This window comes from Phycodurus eques, chromosome 5 (assembly GCF_024500275.1).
Source record: "Phycodurus eques isolate BA_2022a chromosome 5, UOR_Pequ_1.1, whole genome shotgun sequence".
NCBI lineage: Eukaryota > Metazoa > Chordata > Actinopteri > Syngnathiformes > Syngnathidae > Phycodurus > Phycodurus eques.
Window position 1 is genome coordinate 15,524,000 of NC_084529.1, and position 19,636 is coordinate 15,543,635.

Consider the following 19,636-nt stretch of genomic DNA (forward strand, 5'->3'; position numbering starts at 1 on the left):
TTCGTCACATTAAGGCATGTTCAGTTAGTGCTGTACTTAATGTTTTTCATTGGATTGTTTTATATTTATGGCCTAGAAGGGTTTGACACACAAATGTTTGCAGTAATTAAGACTTTACTGGTATGCTCGGCCGTTCATTCTGTAGAATAATAGCATTCACACTTACTGTACGTAAAAATTCAGGTTACATCGCAGCCATATCAGCGGAGCTCCATTGTAAACAGAGGACCCCCTGTATATACTATATTTGAGTTAAAAAAAAAAAAGTGCCTCACCTCAAATAGACGCCTCATTTTTTCCAGTCATCATATAGGCAGTACCTTAAATTTATTTGTGTGGAAAAAAATGAGTAGTGTGTGTCTCATACAAATGTGTACTTTAATTATGACTTTAGTGCTGCTTTAGTGGTAGTTAAAGCCTTGTTCTCACTTGGTACAAATTCAGGTGAGGTAGCAGCCAGAACTCCATTGCAATGTAAAAAGAGGACTGCCTTTGTTTCTAGGTGGAGGATTCACAAGAAAAAGCTAATTTGGTCTTAGCAGCTGCCCACTCCCGAGAGAGCTCACCCTCAGGACGACACCCGCTCGGCCACACGCGCACCAGCCGTGCAGACTACTACCAGCAGCAGCTGATGGCTGAGCGGGAGCGTTTGCGGGCCCAGGGCGAGGCCATGTTTCAGGGTAAGGGCCCCTTTGCCGCCGCCATCGCCGGAGCTGTAAAGGACCGTGAGCGTCGCCTGGAGGAGCGGCGAAGATCCACTGTCTTCCTTTCTGTCGGAACGATGGAGGGGGCGTCCTCCGCCGGAACGGAGCTCCCCTCTCTGACTCAGTCTCACTCCATCGACGAGCGTATACTCACCAGAGAGCTTGGCCAGCTGCCACCTCCTGCCTTGGCCTTGAGCCCTTCACCTAGCGGGACCACCTTCATCCATCCGCTGACAGGAAAGCCTCTGGACCCCAATTCCCCTCTGGCTCTTGCGCTGGCCGCAAGGGAGAGGGCACTGACCTCCCAGAGCCAATCCCCAACTAGCAGCCCAGAGCCACGGACTAAACAGGAGCGGGTGGGCCAGGGCGTAATATTCATTGACACTCAGACCAAAGAGTCTCCACATGGAGAAGGGCCACCCACATCGCCACCCTTTACATCTCAAACCTCCAAGGGAGGGTCTAGCCTTGGATCCACCCCAGCATCAGTATTAGTCCCTCAGCCCACCAAACCGCCGTGGTCACCGTCAAGTGTATCGTTCCACCAGGAGATGGAGGCCAGGATTGATGAGAGGAAGGAGGAAAAAATGCTAGAAGATAAGAAGAGCATGTTAATCAGTATTATGGACACGTCGCAGCAGAAAACGGCAGGGCTGATCATGGTCCATGCGACCAGTAATGGCCAGGCCAGTGGCATGGGTCCAGAGTTAGAGAAGACAGCTGTCCCAACATCCAAAGAGCCGAGCAAGTCACTAAGTCCATACATTAAGTCCCCCAGTCCCACAGTCTCTCTGCCCCAGCCTCAGAGTCAGCGTGCTACCAGTCCCGGTCTCGACAAGGGTCTGGTTCAGGGAAGCTCAGAGGAGGATGCGGATCCATACACGGTGACGCTGCCCTCTGCCATGCTGTCCTCCAGTGATGAGGAAACACGCGAGGAGCTGCGCAAGATCGGTTTTGTTCCACCGCCTGATGAGTTTGCTAACGGGCTGCTTGCACAAGCTCAGCCAAAGGGTATTTTACAGTCCCCAACCAAGCCTCCTGCCCCTTCACCCACCACCCCGCCAACACCGACGCCCCAAACACCCACAACCCCGATTAGCCTGAGTGTAACCCCCAGCCAGCCTCCACCTCCACAGCTCCCACCTCCACCCAGCGCTCCGCCCAGTGCAGCAGCTGTCTCAGGGAAACCCTCGGACGCCCTGGAGCCCCCACCAGTGGGCGAGTCCGGCTCTGCAGCCAATTCGGGCGTGGAGGAGGCCGACATGCGCAGCTCCAGCGAGCGGGAGAGAGACCACCACCTTGAGACCACCAGCACTGTCTCCACAGTTTCCAGCATGTCTACGCTGTCCTCAGAAAGCGGCGAACCGGCCGACACACACACCACACACACTTCCTATGCCGACGGACAGACTTTTGTGCTCGACAAGCCGCCAGTGCCTCCGAAGCCCCGACTCAAGTCCCACTTAGGAGGCAGTAAAGGCCCTGTCACCTTCAGGGACCCTCTGCTGAAGCAGAGTTCTGACAGTGAGCTGCTATCCCAGCAACAGGCTGTGGCTCTGGCTGCGGCGGTGGCCGGAGGAGCCAGGCTGCCCCCCGGCGGTTCAGCCTCCATGACCGGACTGGCGCCCACAAAGCCGCGCTACCTCTTCCAGCGGCGGTCCAAGCTATGGGGAGACCCGGTAGAGCCCCGCGGGCCAGGAGTAGGTCTCGGTATTGGGAGTTTGGGGAATCTCGGTGGGCTGGGACTAGGGCTGGGTGCCGATGAGGGGGCGAAACCCTCTGTGATGGGGGAGCTCAGTTCAAGACTACAACAGCTAAATAAAGACACGCGGTCTTTGGGTGAGGAACCACTGGGAGCATCACTCGACCCTGGGAGGAAGTCTCCTGTAGCAGGTGCCAGGTAAGAGAACAGATCAACTCTAGGAATAAGTCGTAAAGAGTGCATCAACATCATTCCATAGTGAAACACAATGTCTGAAATATATGAAGCTCAGAGGAGTTTTCCCAACAACTACTGTTGGTGTGTGTTTGCTGTTGGTGGAAATCACGCCATGCTTGAGAATACAACAAAGTGCTTTTTATTTCTGCAGATGTGAGGACACTGGCGAGAGTAAACCTTAAGGTTGTAGACACTAGGGTAAACTTTCCTGTTTTTTTTTTTAAACACCGTTACCTACCAGCTTGTCAACTAATCCTGCTGAAGACTTCCCTTATAAACACGAATTTGATTTGTTCTCTTTTGTTGAAAAAATGTATTTCCTCTCATAGTGGCCTATAGATACTTTGCCTCACTGAATACCCTGTTGCGTCGTCTACTCACTAAAGTCTGTTTTTTCATAATTAAATGGCCCTGTATTGTCTTCCTGTGTGTTGTAGTAGGCGTCTTTACCGCAGTACAAATGCAATGCAAAATCTGTTCAACATTTTCATTGATTTAAGGATTGGGCAAAATAAAAATATTTTTTTAATTAGTTGGAAGGGTTAGGGTTTAAATCTGACTCACACTATGTAATATTATAAAAATACAGACATGTAGTACTCTCTGCAGTTGAGCCTCAATTAATCCTCAATTAATCGCTAGTTGTCTTCCACTAACTAAAGTCTCCTTGTTCATGTTTAAAAGTTTCTGTATTGTCTCCCTGATGGCAGACAATCTTCACCGCCCGCAGAGTACACATGGCATCTGTAAAGCTGAAGTTTACGACAGAATTCAAAGAGACAGTACAGAACAAAATCTGCTTAACATTTTCATGTACATTACATTACTTACAAAAAGTTAAGAATATTGGGTTTTCGGTTGAAATGTCAGCATCAAACTAAAATGCACTGTAACCTTTGCAGATGAACTTAATTTGACCACCTCTAAACTTTGGAATGCGCTTGTCTGGTCAATGTTACAGTACATTTTGCGTATCTTGATCCATGAATGGACCGATATATGTCCTGGTTCAATTATAATTGGTGATCAAACCTCTTCATCATGCCCGCCACATTTGGGCATCATGAGACCAAGACGACATCGAATAACTGATCAACGGTACCTCGCCAAAGCGAGGCTTCAAACAAGAAGTGGCCACTGAGTTTACAGTGTCACAGAGTGTCATCTGCAGGTTAGGTTACCACAGAGATGAAGAGGGACTGGAAGAGTCACAGAAAGGCAAAGGGGTGGAAATGTACAGCATTGGTCAACTCATGTATCAAAATTTAATTCACCTGTAAAGCTTATAGTGCGTTTTCAGTTCATCCCAAAGTTGCACTTGAAAGCGCAAAAGCCTGACCTTTTGAGGAGTCGTGTATTTACCGATAGGGCGGACGAAAAGAAGGATCTTTAATTATTTGCTGAAGGTTTAGGATTTAAATATGACTAAAACTTTATAATAAGCAAAACATACGGAGCAGTTGATACATGAAAGGCCTCTGGCTGCTATGTGAGGAAATATATATCGGTTACCTTGTTTGTATCACCTGATTATCTCTACTAACTAGTGTTTGGGATCCCGCATGCTGTTGACCATTTTTTCTTATCTTTTATACCGAAATTGTACAGAGAAGTACTGCAATGGTGCTCTTGTTTCCATAGTGACCGTTAAGTGTTTTCCAACACACGCAACTTGAGCGTTGTATATGTGTAGTATTTGGTGCATTATCCGTCGATGCAAACAAGGTAACTGGCCTTCATGTGTCAGTGTGTACACCTGAGGGCTTTCTAATCTCTGACACACACACACACACACAGTCTGTTAGGTTGTCCCTTTCCCCAAACTCCACCCAAAGTCATTGTTCAAATCATATATTGAGTGATACATCCACGGCTCCATGGGCCCATCACTGATAAACGCAAGATAAGCGCCGAAGCTCCCTTATCGCTGCATCCCATCTGAAAGTATTATCAGTATAATCAGTATAATCTCTGATGATGTATCTTCGGATATATATGAACATGACTGAATTAATGGTGTGTCGTGTCTCTGGTGAAAAGCCTTCTCATGGTCTTTGTATCAAATACCAGATCAAATTTTGACTTTGTCAAAATGGCATACGGTAGAGACTATTTAATTAGCTCAGGAGTCCCCTCGTGGTCATATAGTTTCCTCACCAACATACAAAATTGGGACAAAAGTCCTTTGAAATGTTGTTGGGGTCACCTGGGAATTGTTCAGACATTGTCACTAATCATCTCATGGATGATGAATGCATAACTGCTTTAAATTTGTGTCGATTCTCAGTAATCTAGGTTAGGGTAATCCGAAAAATCACAAGAACGGTGATTAGTTGTTGAAGATGTTTCCCCTTTAATTCAAAAGGCTTCTTCAGGTCTAAGTCTTAAATGTCGAGTCCCCCTATTTATGTCAGAAGAGACAAAACAAGACAAAGGTTGGGGACACGACACCCAAATTTGCAACCGATGAACCCTTTTGGATTGAAGGAGTCTTCAACAACCAAGAAGAGAGAGAACTTTTTGTGAGAAACACATTATAGAAAACATTTTTTTTTTTGAAAGAATAGTTATTAGAGCTGCAACCAGCAGTAAACCAAAATGGCGGACTCCCTTTACAATATCAGGCACTGGTTTAAAACGTTTTGGTTTGTCATGTTAGGATAGACATGTCCACCCAATTTGGTGTGGATTGGTAAAACTGATGTAGGGGGCTATTTTTTTCACAATTTCCAAGGAACGCTACATTTGGGGCTGTCATGCTGTACAATGCATACATTTTTACCCTTGTAAAAAAAAATTGTTTTCTGGCAGGTTGAGGTCCCCAAAAAGATGATTTGTTTGTCAGAAGACTAATAATAATACACGCAAAAAGACCATTGCGAAAATTTCGCACTTGGCTCAAGCAATTGAGCACCACACATCTACCGTCACGTTGGATTGGAAAAACGATGACCCTGTATCGTGGTTTGAGGCTCCACATGCAGTAAATGTACTGGGATATTTTTCTTTGAACCACAAAAACAAAAAAACGATTGTCAAAGAAGAATTCAATTGCCACAAACAGAGGAAAGGGGAGAGTCTGGATTTGTTGATTTTGAGAGACTTTTGGCAGTCATTGATCACTCCTTTCATTGACTACAGGTACATAAGAAATTATACAACCCCAATTCCAATGAAGTTGGGATGTTGTGTTAAACATAAATAAAAACAGAATACAATGATTTGCAAATCATGTTCAACCTATATTTAATTGAATATGTTTACCACTGTGTTACTTCACTTTTTCTTTTAACAACATTCAATAAACGTTTGGGAACTGAGGACACTAATTGTTGAAGCTTTGTAGGTGGAATTCTTTCCCATTCTTGCTTGATGTACAGCAGGGGTGCCCAAACATTTTGGCTCAGGGTCCACATTGCCGTAAAAAAATTGTCATGTGGGCCAGCATTAATTTTACATGCTACCGACGAGGGGAATGCTTTTTTGTATTTTTATTTTACTGTTTTACTATGCTGTCTGCTGCTAGGTAGATCTTATAACTGCTTGACTTGGATAAATGAAGGTTAAAATAAAAATTAATGAAATGCAAAATAAAGTCTTTTTATGAAATTTGACTCAAACTCAAACTTTATTCATCAGAATCAACAAACAACATGTTTGCATTAATGTGAAGGGTGATACTGAGATCTTGACTGCAGTAAATGGGGCGGGTCTGGCTCAAAAGCGGTGGTTTTAATGCGCAAGATGTCACGCAGGTGGGAGTCACTTAGTCTTGTCCTCACGCGGTTCTTATTCATGTTCATGACTGAGAATGTCTTCTCACACAAGTATGTCGAGCCAAACAAGCTCAACATTTTCTTAGCAAATGTACGAATCTCTTGGAACCTGTCTTTATCCAGCTGCTGGTAAAAGTTGTTGGTACCGGCTGCGACACTCTGTGTCACACTGCAGCTCAATGAGCTCCAGCTGCAGGTGGGCTGGAACGTCACTGAGATCCACGGAAACGGTTTGGCACATAGAACTTTTTGGTGAATAATACAATGGAGTTTTGTAGCTTTACCTCCTTCTTCGCTTACTTTGTTACACACTCGGGTTGATAATCCACTGTGCTCGCCAACCATGGCAGGTGCGCCATCCGTAATAATCCCCGTGATTTTATTCCACTTTAATTTTATGTCATGTACGGCGGAACAAACAGAAGCAAATAAATCTTTCCCTCTTGTTTGGTCCTTAAGGCTCTGGAGGTCAACTAGCTCTTCACGCACGTTCATTTCACTGTCCACTCCTCCAAAAAAAATTAGTAACTGAACGCTGTCGGATGCATCCGTGCTTTCGTCACAGGCTCACGAAACAAATTCAAACTCCACTCCTTTTGCGTCCAACTGTCTCTTAATATCAGAAGAAACTTCTTCGATCCTTCGTGACACAGTGCTACGAGCCAGGAAAACATTGGCGAACTGTTGCTTTTTCTCAGGACAAATGTTCTCCACCATTTTCATCACACAGTCTTTAATAAATTCACCCTCAGTAAAAGGTTTGCAGTGCTTGGCAATCAGCGTTGCCACCTCATAGCTTGCCTTTGTTGTATTTTCATTCGACTCACTGGCTCTTGTGAAAAAGTGTTGCTGTGCCGTTAAACCAGCTTCCAGTTGCTTCAATTTTTCACTGCGTTCGTTCCCAGTTAGCTTGTCGTAATTAGCATGTTCCGTCTGGTCGTGCCTCTTTATATTGAACTCCTTGAACACAGCCAGAGTCTCTTGGCAAATTAGGCAGACGCAGTTGTTTCTCAACTCAGTGAAAAAATATTCAGACTTCCATTTGTCCTGGAAACGTCGGCCCTCGCTATCAACTTTCCTTTTCTTACTTCCAGTTGCCATTTTAGAAATGGGCAAAAAACAGATCATGCGCAAAACGGCCCCGCGAGAGTTCAGCCACAAGTTTACTGCCATCCTGTGGTGAAATATAAAATTGCGCGTGTATTTTGTACTGCCGGGCCACATATTAATTGGTTTTATGACAGAGGCTTCGGGCCAGTGGAAATATGAATACGGGCCGGATTTGGTCCGGGGGCCGGACTTTGGGCACGTCTGATGTACAGCTTCAGCTGTTCAACAGTCCGGGGTCTCCGTTGTTGTATTTTACGCTTCATAATGCGCCATACATTTTCAATGGGAGACAGGACAGCATTGTCGAGCTGAAATAAACAGGGGCGTCCATGCTGAATGGCAGCATATGTTTCTCGAAAACCTGTATGCACCTTTCAGCATTAATGGTGCCTTCACAGATGTGTAAATTACCCACGCCATTGGCACTAACACAGCTGCATACCATCACGAATTCTGGCTTTTGAACTTTGCGTCCATAACAGTCCTGATGGTTCTTTTACTCTTTGGCCCGGAGGACACGATTTCCACAATTTCCAAAAACAATTTGAAATGTTGACTCGTCGGACCAGAGAACACTTTTCCACTTTGCATCAGTCCATCTTAGATGAGCTCGGGCTCAGAGAAGCCGGCGGCGTTTCAGGGTGTTGTTGATAAATGGCTTTTGCTCTGCATAATAGAGTTTCAAGTTGCACTTCCGGATGTAGCGCCGAACTGTATTTACTGACATTGGTTTTCTGAAGTGGTCCTGAGCCCATGTGGTGATATCCTTTACACATTGATGTTGGTTTTTGATGCAGTGCGGCCTGAGGGATTGAAGGTCACAGGCATTCAATGTTGGTTTCCGGCCTTGCCGCTTACATGCAGTGATTTCTCCAGATTCTCTGAACCTTTTGATGCTATTGTGGACCATAGATGATCACATCCCTAAATTACTTGCAATTGTACGTTGAGGAACATTGTCCTTAAACTGTTCGACTATTTTCTCACGCACTTGTTCACAAAGAGGTGAACCTCGCCCCATCTTTGCTTGTGAATGACTGAGCAATTCAGGGAAGCTCCTTTTATACCCCATCATGGCACCCACCTGTTCCCAATTAGCCTGTTCACGTGTGGGATGTTCCAAACAGGTGTTTGATGAGCATTCCTCAACTGATGATTATTTGCTCAAAACAATAAAGTCAGTTCGAACGTTAAATATCTTGTCTTTGTAGTGTATTCAATTAAATATAGGTTGAACATGATTTGCAAATCATTGTATTCTGTTTTTATTTATGTTTAACACAACGTCCCAACTTCATTGGAATTGGGGTTGTAAACACAGTTAAGTATAACTGTAAAACAGCTTTGAGGCCTCAACATACCCGAAAACTCAACCAGTTTTTGCAAGGCTGAAAATATATACTGTATATTTTAAGGGAAATGTTGAAAGCTCACTTGGTGGCGCCCCTTGTAAAGTTGGGGAAAAAATCAGTAAAGGTTATCGTGCATCTGAGCTTCATCCTGAAATTTTACCCGAAGGCATCCCTAACATTTTGTAAGTACTGCTGTGTAAGAACAAACAGCGATTCCAAGAGAGCCGCAGCGGAGAGGATCGGCTTGTGACAAGAGCATCATGCGCACCATTATTTCCTCGTCACTCCTCTCTCGCCATGTATCTGTCCTCTCCCACTGGCCCTCACTCACTCACTCACTTACCCTCAAAACAACACACACATGCATCCACTGTGTCACGCATTCACCTCGTGCTCCATGCTTTTGGGTGCTTGTGTTTTAATTCAGTTCGTCTGTCCTTTTGACTGTCCACCGTAACGCGCACACACAAAAAAAAACACGTTCAAGTAAAACACACACATGCCGGTAGTCCTGATATAAAGTGTCAAGTGCTTACAATACATGAGCAAAAGTCTTCGGACAATTCCTGATTTTCTTTCATCCATTTCAGCTTGAATGCAACAACAGCAACAACAAAAGCATCCATAAAAGTCAAGGGACACATGTCCTCACCCTCCCCCATGTGTGTTTGTCTTTGTGCAGTTGTTTGAGATTGTGAACAATGTGCTCATTTTTCTCTCATGTGGCCCACAAGTCAGACCGACTGCTGTGCAAGAAGCCGACTCTGCTGTCTTTGTCATGTTTCCTGAACATACTGCACATACACACATACTGTATAAACCATACATTACTATATATACGTACCAGGGCGGCGGCACGGTGGACTGGTTCGAGCGTCTGCTTCACAGTTCTGAGGACCGGGGTTCAAATCCCAGCCCCGCCTGTGTGGAGTTTGCATGTTCTCCCCGTGCACTCCGGTTTCCTCCCACATGCCAAAAACATGCATGGTAGGTTAATCGACAACTCTAAATTGTCCGTAAGTATGAATGTATGAGTGCGAATGGTTTGTTTGTATGTGCCCTGCGATTGGCTGGCAACCAGTTCAGGGTGTACCCCGCCTCCTGCCCGATGATAGCTGGGATAGGGTCCAGCACGCCCTTGTGAGGATAAGCGGCTCAGAAAATGGATGGATGGATGGATGGATGGATGGATGGATGGATGGATGGATGGATGGATGGACAGGCGAACGGACGGACGTACCAGGGCTGGGCAAAATTGTGCTCACGGGTCACATTGGATTTATTGTAAATGGACAGATGGGCCTGGTCATTCGTAAATGAGGTAAAACAATAACATTTAGTTAAAAATAGCGTAATAATAATGCTTAGTGTGTTATATATAATTATTGTTGTTAGAATTATTCAACCAATTGTTGAACCAAAAGTTTTGTAAAGTTTGTCTATATTATTTGTTTGTTATTGTCCATCCATCCATCCATTGTCTGAGCCGCTTCTCCTCACTAGGGTCGCGGGCGTGCTGGAGCCTATCCCAGCTGTCATCGGGCAGGAGGCGGGGTACACCCTGAACTGGTTGCCAGCCAATCGCAGGTGTTTTTTATTGTATTATTAACAATAAATCCATTACCCAATTATTTGAGAAACTTGAAAAAAAATTACATAAGGACCAGCTCTACACCCTTGGCAGGGCCCTCGAGGGTGCATGGGAGTTCGCCCAACCAGTCTACATGTGTTTTGTGGACTTGGAGAAGACGCTCGACCGTGTCCCTCGGGGGGTCCTGTGGGGGGTGCTTCGGGAGTATGGAGTACCGAACCCCCTGATACGGGCTGTTCGGTCCCTGTACGACCGCAGTCAGAGTTTGGTCCGCATAAGTCGGACTCGTTTCCGGTGAGGGTTGGACTCCGCCAAGGCTGCCCTTTGTCACCGATTCTGTTCATAACTTTTATAGACAGAATTTCTAGGTGCAGCCGAGGCGTAGAGGGGGTCCGGTTTGGTGGCCTCAGTATTGCATCTCTGCTTTTTGCAGATGATGTGGTTCTGTTGGCTTCATCAAACCGTGACCTCCAACTCTCATTGGAGCGGTTCGCAGCCGAGTGTGAAGCGGCTGGGATGAGAATCAGCACCTCCAAATCTGAGACCAGTGGTCCTCAGTCGGAAAAGGGTGGCGTGCCCTCTCCAGGTCGGGGATGAGATCCTGCCCCAAGTGGAGGAGGTCAAGTATCTTGGGGTCTTGTTCACGAGTGAGGGAAGAATGGAACGGGAGATCGACAGGCGTCTGCAGTGATGCGGACTTTGTATCGATCCGTTGTGGTGAAGAAGGAGCTAAGCTGAAAGGCGAAGCTCTCGATTTACCGGGCGATCTACGTTCCTACCCTCACCTATGGTCACGAGGTGTGGGTCGTGACCGAAAGTAACGAGAACCCGGATGCAAGCGGCCGAAATGAGTTTCCTCCGCAGGGTGTCCGGGCTCTCCCTTAGAGATAGGGTGAGAAGCTCGGTCATCCGGGAGGATCTCAGAGTAGAGCCGTTGCTCCTTCACATCGAGAGGAGCCAGATGAGGTGGCTGGGGCATCTGATTCAGATGATTCTGATTCCTCCCGGACGCCTCCCTGGTGAGGTGTTCCGGGCACGTCCCACCGGGAGGAGACCCCGGGGACGACCCAGGACACACTGGAGAGACTACATCCTTCGGCTGGCCTGGGAACGCCTCGGGATCCCCCCGGAAGAGATGGATGAAGTGGCTGGGCGTTCCTGCTAAAGCTACTGCCCCCGCGACCCGACCTCGGATAAGCGGTAGACGATGGATGGATGGATGGATGGATGGAAAAAAAATTACATAAGAATAAAATAGTTTATGAGGTAAATGTGTATGTATTTGATTTTTGTGTAAAATATTTTAACAATAAAACAATAATTATTTCTCATTCTGTATTTCGTACTAATTATTTTTTGCTCTGATTAACTAAACAATGTAATAAAATAAATACAAAATTGTTACATGTAATGTATATGTGATAGTTTAATTTACAAAAAATATTTTTATTTTATTAATTACAAAAAAATTAACCAATTAGTTCATGAGATGCATGAATAAAAAAATAAATCATGAATAAATACTTTTATTTTAGTCATAAAGCAATCATTTATTTCACTAACATACTGTAGTTGTAATATTTAACATTCTCTGAAATGAATGAAGACATGATGAAATGTATGTGTAAAAGTGCTGTTTTATTTTAGAAAGTGTGAGATAAATAAAAAATAAATACATTTTTGGAGGGAAAACACTGCTAAATGAATGCAATAAATATTGCAGGACTCTTGATAATGTAGTGTAAATGCTTGGTGGGCGGGATTACAAAACACAGCACAGGGCGGCCATAGTTAAAGATTAACCCAGCATACAAACCAGCTCACTCTCTCACTGCAAACTGTAACGCCAATCATAAATGTGTGACGATTTTCGCCAGCTCCTGTTAACCGTGCGCATGCGTAGCATGTCAAAGACAGCGAACGGGGACTCCGAGGCCAGCGCCGCGTCTGTCTGGTGGGCCGCATCCCATGCGAGCGATGCTAACATTCTCTCCCATTGCTCTCTCTTTGCTCGTCTTGCATGTTCCGCCCCTGCTGCTCTGATCTGATTGGTCTAGAACTGACTGTGCGCCCAGGAAGGCAGGACCACTGTGTAAGTGCGCATGGAGCTCATCTCATGTCTGTCGGCCCCCTTTGGAATCTGATCATTAGGGGGAGTTTAATGGGGGGGTTTTTCAGCCTTGGTTCAATTGCACCCCTTGTAGCAATGTTTCCCAACTAACCAAGGCACATCAAATAAAAAAATGTCATGAAAAGCATATATACTGAAATAATGATGATGTCATCTCCATTTACTCACAAATTCACCCGAGTGTGAAATCTGGGCCTGTTTAGTTGATCACAAAACTATTGACCTATTGTTATGAATGGCAACAGGTGGATGGATACACAGTTTAATTGTACCTTCTGCCATCTAAAGGAAGAGCATTTAATTGTTCTGCCTGTCACTATATGTCACTGGCATAGAGAGATGAACAAAGATACATTATTTGCAGTCAATAATTAATTGTCAGACCAATAAAGTGAAATTGGCATGGTGGTTGGGAATCACTGCCCGGTAGACCACATCTCACATCTCATACTGTTGCCTGCCAATGAAAAACATGTATCCTCAAATAAGTTGTTTCAAAGAGGAGATACACGATTTTCATCGGAGAGTGAGGTTGCGCAAACAACATGCATGGAAGAGGCAACATTAGCACATGTAGTATCTCCTCTCTGCTCCTCCCTGCTTGCAACTAGCCAGACCCAACCGTCCCCCCCAAAAAAATGTATACGACTATATACCAGTGCTAATTATTTAACTCCAATCCATCGTCTTTCACATTTTGTACTTAATTCGTTGCATACTCTTGGCACTGATGACAATGCTAATTTACCATTCGGGCCAGATATTAAAAAATTGTGCTGCTTCATGCTGCAGACTGTATCGTTGGAGTGGGTGAATGGCGACTTTGATACATTGCTAATATATGCTCCATTCCAGAAAATTTGTGGGAGCTTTCCGGAGAAGTTCCAGATTTCAGAGTTACCAATTTAGGGCAAATAGATGCAGCGCAATGCGATAATCAACATATGACCAAATCTGTATTTATTTTTATGAATATAGATCAAAATTGAGTGTGTCGTGATGTGGATTAATCCTCGATTTACAACGAAGTTTTGTTCCCTGGGCGGCGACTTAATTCGAATTTTTACGCAAGCCAGAACACGCCGTAGTCTATCACTAACCTATGCTAACGAAGTAGAAAAATCATAATTACAGTAACAGTATAACACTATATAACACTTCTTTGTCACAAAACATTTCAATGAAAAGCAGTGAGTAATGTGGTAACTCAGTGTGGCTTATTATATATATTCTTATGCGTCGCTCGATCCATTTTTTAAAATTTGTTTAGCGAGCCCTAAATTGATTTACGAGTGAGCTTCAGGTAAGCCAGCGCTCGAGTGAAGTGAAAAAAAACAAAAACAATGGAGCAATTCAAGTACTGTAATGTCCCACGCATGTGGGCAAGGAGAGCCACAGTTCCTAAAGAGCTTTCAGCCAGCCAAACACACAAATACAGCGAGCTCCCGATATTCGCGGGGCATAGGGATGAGGCCGGACCGGGCCTGGAATAGCTTAACGGCATGCCAATTCATTTCAATAAGGAAAATTAAGTGAATTGCGTTACGAGCTTGGTCACCGACCGAATTTAAACTCGTAAGTCAAGGTGCCACTGTACTAGCACATCACGATCGTCAGCCATGTTTTGTGGTTACGTTTAAGTGGTACGTTTCGACCTGGAGAGCTCCAAGTGGGACCAACTTAAGAGCAGTCTCAAAATGCAGCATATGTCATGTAAATTTGCACATTTCCCATTATGGGACTCATAAAGGATATCTTATGTAGCGTGCAAGCTTTGATTGAACGAAATGCAGTAAAAGGTGAAGTCCAAGACTTAACTCGATTGCTTTTTATTGTTGTGGTTTTCCGTCAGTTGTTCACCCTTGCCTTTGCACTAACCTAAACTTTTAAAGTCAAAAATGAAGTTTGCACCAAGCGGTACAACTTTTGTTCCGATCAAGTAAACCTCTCTATTGATTTCGGCGAATCACGGAGGTTAGGTTCCACACAAGAAAAATCGGCAAATAGGGGAAGTCGAAAGTAGTGAACCGTGAATGTATTTTCCATACGCATTTTACAAATGATCTTATAGCTTATCTATGTCACAAAAGTTTGCACCCCCTGGTCTATGCTACCCTCCACAAGCTTACCGAAGTGTACCACCGCGACGGCCAACGTTTGATTGCACAGTGACAGGTCGGGAACGCCAAACGGAACCGAACGATACCGCTTGGTGAAAACGAGGAGAGCAATGTGCCGTCTTTGCGTTCCGACCTGACCTCAAGCCCCTTTGCTTTTATGTCTGCTTCTGCTCGTCCCCTTCAGACTTTTTAGCAGCCTAGGTGAACTCCACACCATTTCTCAGAGAAGCTATGGCACCACGTACACCATCCGCCCCGGCGGCCGTTACCCCGTCGTGCGACGCACCCCCAGCCCGGGCTCCCCCGACCGCGGCGACCCCCTCGGATGCTACTCGGGCTACTCGCCGACCGCGCCCCCTCAGACCATCCTCAAATCGTCCAGCCTCAGCCTGCCGCAGGAGCCCAAGGAGGTCCGCTTTGTGATGCGGAGCTCCAGCGCCCGCTCCCGCTCCCGCTCGCCGTCCCCGTCACCCTCGCACTCGCCCGGACTGGGCTCGCCGCTGCTGGCGCTCAGACCGTTCCACCAGAAGCCCCTGCACCTGTGGAACAAGTACGACGTGGGCGACTGGCTGGAGAGCATCAACCTGGGCGAGCACCGCGCCGGCTTCCGGGAGCACGAGATCGAGGGCTCCCACCTGCCGGCGTTGACCAAGGATGACTTCGCCGAGCTGGGCGTGACGCGGGTGGGCCACCGCATGAACATCGAGCGGGCGCTCAAGCAGCTGGTGGAGAGCTGACCCCCGCCCTGAAACCACACCCAAGATGGCGGCCGTGTGGATGGAAGAGCAACACCTCCTCTTTTACTCGGGCTGCGCCGATGTTTGGCATCGTGCACTGAAGAGGAGGAGCTAGCACCTTTGTCCTCCGCAACCCTGAGGAGATGACGCGTCTACGGTGGGGCGCCACCCCACCACGTTAATTTGTATATCGTTCCGTCTTTCCATTTTCAATTGGCAATCAAAAATAAAATCCCAAACTGAAAAGTGACAGATTTTTTTTTATTTTATTTTTTCACATTTTTTAATTCTTTGTATTTTGTATTTATTTATTTATTTGTTATTTATGAGAAATTGCCTGATGTTTCATATTTTTCAATGGCAAACTCAATTAAAAAATATGAACTGGAAAAACGCAAGCCTGAATGGGACTTTAGTCCGTAATTGCTCGGGTTTACGTGACCTGAAAGTTTGGCGGCGCACATTAGTAAAGATACATTAGCTTGTTAGCTGCCCCAATCAGTCCGAACCACAACCACGAGCCATTAAAAAAAAAGTAGTGAAATGAGGAATACATTACTTAATTTATGTAAAATGATCTGCGAATAGAAGAGAAACACATGATCAACGTGTTTATACTATTTATAGCTACAGAATTATGGTATTTCTTGGTAATAAAATGTCCGGCTAATTAAATATTCAAACCAAATTCAGTCCTATACCATAATTCTATAGGTAGCATAAATACACTATTTTTAAGACAGCTAGCTATGTTTACTAATAAGAATTCTTGCCAAGTCAAATTTTATGCTCTATTTGGAGATAATTGTGCTTCAGTTAAGTAATGTATTCCTCATTCCCGTAATTACTTTTTGTTTTTGTTTTACAACCACATTTTTTGCAGTGCATTTGAAGGATTATGGTTGTGTTTTATATTAGCTAATATTTACTATTGCTTGTTACCAAACATCTGGGTCACGTAAACCCGACTAATTAAATATTCAAATCAAATTCTCTCCTCTTTTTTTTTTTTTTTTTTTCAATTTTGCATTTTGATCTGGCCTTAAAATGGAATCATGAAACTCCAGGTCCACTTTTTGTTTGTTATTTTGTGTTAGTTTAAACAATCACAGAGTCACTTCTTCAGTTTTAATTTTGAATGCCAGTTGCAAAAGGGAAAGAAGGAACGATACGCAGATCGCCGTTCTCCCTGACGACGACGATGCCCTCCTCTCCTCTCTACCTCTAACCCCGCCATCCACCAGGCCAAGCCTTTTTGCGGTTTTCGAGCAAAAGAGGAACGAGTTCTCGTTCCTGTCAAGAAAAAAAAAAAAAAAAAAAAAAGCTCAGTTGCCTTTCGACAATATTTCTACAGCGATCGACGACGACGACGGCGGTGAACACAATGGACAACCACAACGTGTCTGCTCTACATCTGCTGTTGTTTTTAAAAGCCCCAAGAGGCGCAGCTCCACTGAACACAGGAGAAGCCTTGCTATACCCAAACTGTGCTATCCATTCCTTTTGGAGAATGTTTAACCAACACTCGTGGCTTTTTTCATAATCAATGATTTTGGGTTCCCAAAAAGGATTATTGTATATATACAGTGGATTGAAGAAGGCTACGCACTCCTGTTCAAATGCCAAGTTTTTATCATATCAAAAAAAAAAAAAAAAAAAAATGCGACTTTTTCCCCACCATGAATGTGATCCAAAACCTGTACAACTCAATTGAAAAAGAAATATTTTCAAGAGAGAAAGCAAAACGAAATAACTGAGATAATGTGCTTGCACAAGTTTGCACACCCTCTGGGCAAATGTGTTACGGTCCGGTGAAACTAAGGTTGAACTTTATGACCGTAATTCTAAAAGGCATGTTTGGCGCAAACGCAACACTCAAAGAACAGCATACCTACAATGGAGCGTGTTGGTGGCAGCATCATGCTTCGTTTGGGGCTGCAACTGGGGCTTCAGTCAAGGCGGAGGGAATGAGCAACAGTTCCTAATATGAGTCAGTGTTAGCAAATACTTCAGGCTTCTGCTACAAAGTACAAAAATGTCCAAATAAAGGCCTACTAGAACAACGGAACTTAATTTCTCATTTCTCGCTTTTCTTGTTGCCCACGTCGTCCGCTCTTTAGCAACCCGCTTCTTCCTGAACTACTAATCTATCTTTTTATGGTTTAATACATGTGATGAAGTACAATATACTGTGCGTGTAGCACGGTACATGGAGGCTCGCTATTCAGGGTGTCCTTAAATACAATTCCTCGATGTGCGTGGCTGAGTTGCCAACTCGTTGTTTTTCTTTTTCTTAAGATATTGCGGACCAATCAGATTTGACCGCATCGCGCAGTGTGTGGCAGGTTTAATCTTTTTTTACATCATAAAAACCTGGCATTTGAACATGTCTGTGTGTAGATTTTTTCATGTCCATGATATATATATATATATATATATATATATATATATTTAGGTATTATAATACGAATATATGTGTATCTAATTATAGCTTTCTAAAGACAATTGTGGAAAGAGGAAAATGAATCTGCACCTGTTTTTTTTAATTATAGAACGCAAAGAGAAAGCTATTCCACCAATAGTTTACTCATTTTTACCAATTTTATATATATATATATATATACATATATATATATGAAAGGGGGAAAATACTATATAAATATGGACGTGATGTTTGTGTCATTTCCTTATGTTCACATTTTGCTCAAATTGTAGCATGACAAGTTGCATCATCTCTTGTTTTATTAATTATGTTTTCTTATGGTCTTCCTTCATACTCAAGGGCATCCCAAAATGTGAGAATGTTTCTTCTACGTCTCAGGGATGGAAGTTCGGAGCACTCGGTTGACGAATTAGCGCTCGGCCACACAATAGGATCGTTATTACAACTCGTGCTACTTGTCAACTTACGCGCCATCACAATTTATTGAAAACGAAACAACGGGATTGAAGAGTTTTCGTTGAAGAGGGTTGACAAAAATACATTGTTTAGCAGTGAGGCATGGTGGCCATTTTAAGCAGAGTGCCTCCGTTTGAAGAGGCTCAATTGCGTCTACCCTGTTGGATTATAATGACAGTGAATTATAGCTCATCTGAACGTCAGACTGGCATATTGTTAGCATCTTTCAATGACCAAGTATGAACTGTAAAATTCTTACAGTGATCCAACATTATTTTTCTCGGTCTCAGCCTAATACTGGCCCAGTAAGCGCAAGCGTTTTTACACCATTTCGGGCCTTACTTGTCTCGGTCTAATATTGGACCAGTGCATGCTAGCATTTCATGTTTCATTACAAGTTCATACATTATTTTTCTCCAAGTAAGAACTCCATTGATTAACAGTCAAATTGAGTACATTTCTTGACACTTTCTTGTTTTACACAATTTAGATAGTTATCCATGCATCCTAGTGCTTTGCAGCGGTATCCGACTGATATTGACTATCTGAGCCAAACAGGTCAGACTGGAACATGTTAGCGTTCCCCCCAATTTATAGTTCAACCAACTGGTGATGTTTTACAGCGCCGTGTAAGAACCCTAACTTTATTTAGTTTTACGAGCTCCAGTGAAACTTCCATCCCCGAGATCAGCGATACCGCACATTTTTCCAATCCAAACTCAACGAGCCAAATGCAAAGAGGGCTGCGGGCACGGGAACGTCCCTGCGAGGTCTTCACCAACAACCTGGCGGTCTTCGAGCATCTCAACTCGCTGCTACCCGCTTAGTAAGCAGGACACCGTGGTAAACTGTGAAGAGCGACGAGAGCCAGGTTGTAGCCAGGTTGGACGAGGTTATGATCGCGCCGAGGAACAGGGAAGCCCGTGTTTTGAGCGCCCACTCAAAAAGCATCTGACGCCGTTTTGATTTTTTTTTTTTTTTCTAGTTTGAAAAGCATTTGTGGGTTGTAAAAGTAGCTAGCGCTCACTGTGACCTCACTCATACTCATTTTGAAGTGCTTGTTTTTTTCCTCTCTCTCTCTGTCTTTTAACACTGTGGCTAGATTTTTGTAGCGTGTGAAACATAATGACAAAAAAAAAAAAAACATGTCCTGTCCACTGTAAACATACAGTACAAAAAAAAAAAAAGAGGGTGTTGTGGGGGAAATGTGCTATTTTAAATCACAAGCAATGTATATAGGATAGATTTCATATACATTTTTGAAGACAAAAAACATA

At 44.2% G+C, this 19,636-nt stretch overlaps 1 protein-coding gene across 1 annotated transcript in view; it reads left to right on the forward strand.

The window, feature by feature from the left end:
* Nucleotides 1-19,331, forward strand: part of shank3a (SH3 and multiple ankyrin repeat domains 3a) — a 219,495-nt gene extending 200,164 nt beyond the window's left edge. The window contains exons 25-26 of the mRNA XM_061677680.1: nucleotides 503-2,604; nucleotides 14,908-19,331. Of these exons, the coding sequence (XP_061533664.1) occupies nucleotides 503-2,604; nucleotides 14,908-15,460 (2,655 nt within the window). The 3' untranslated portion in view covers nucleotides 15,461-19,331. The remainder of the gene's footprint in view (nucleotides 1-502; nucleotides 2,605-14,907) is intronic.
* The last annotated feature ends 305 nt before the right edge of the window (nucleotides 19,332-19,636 follow it).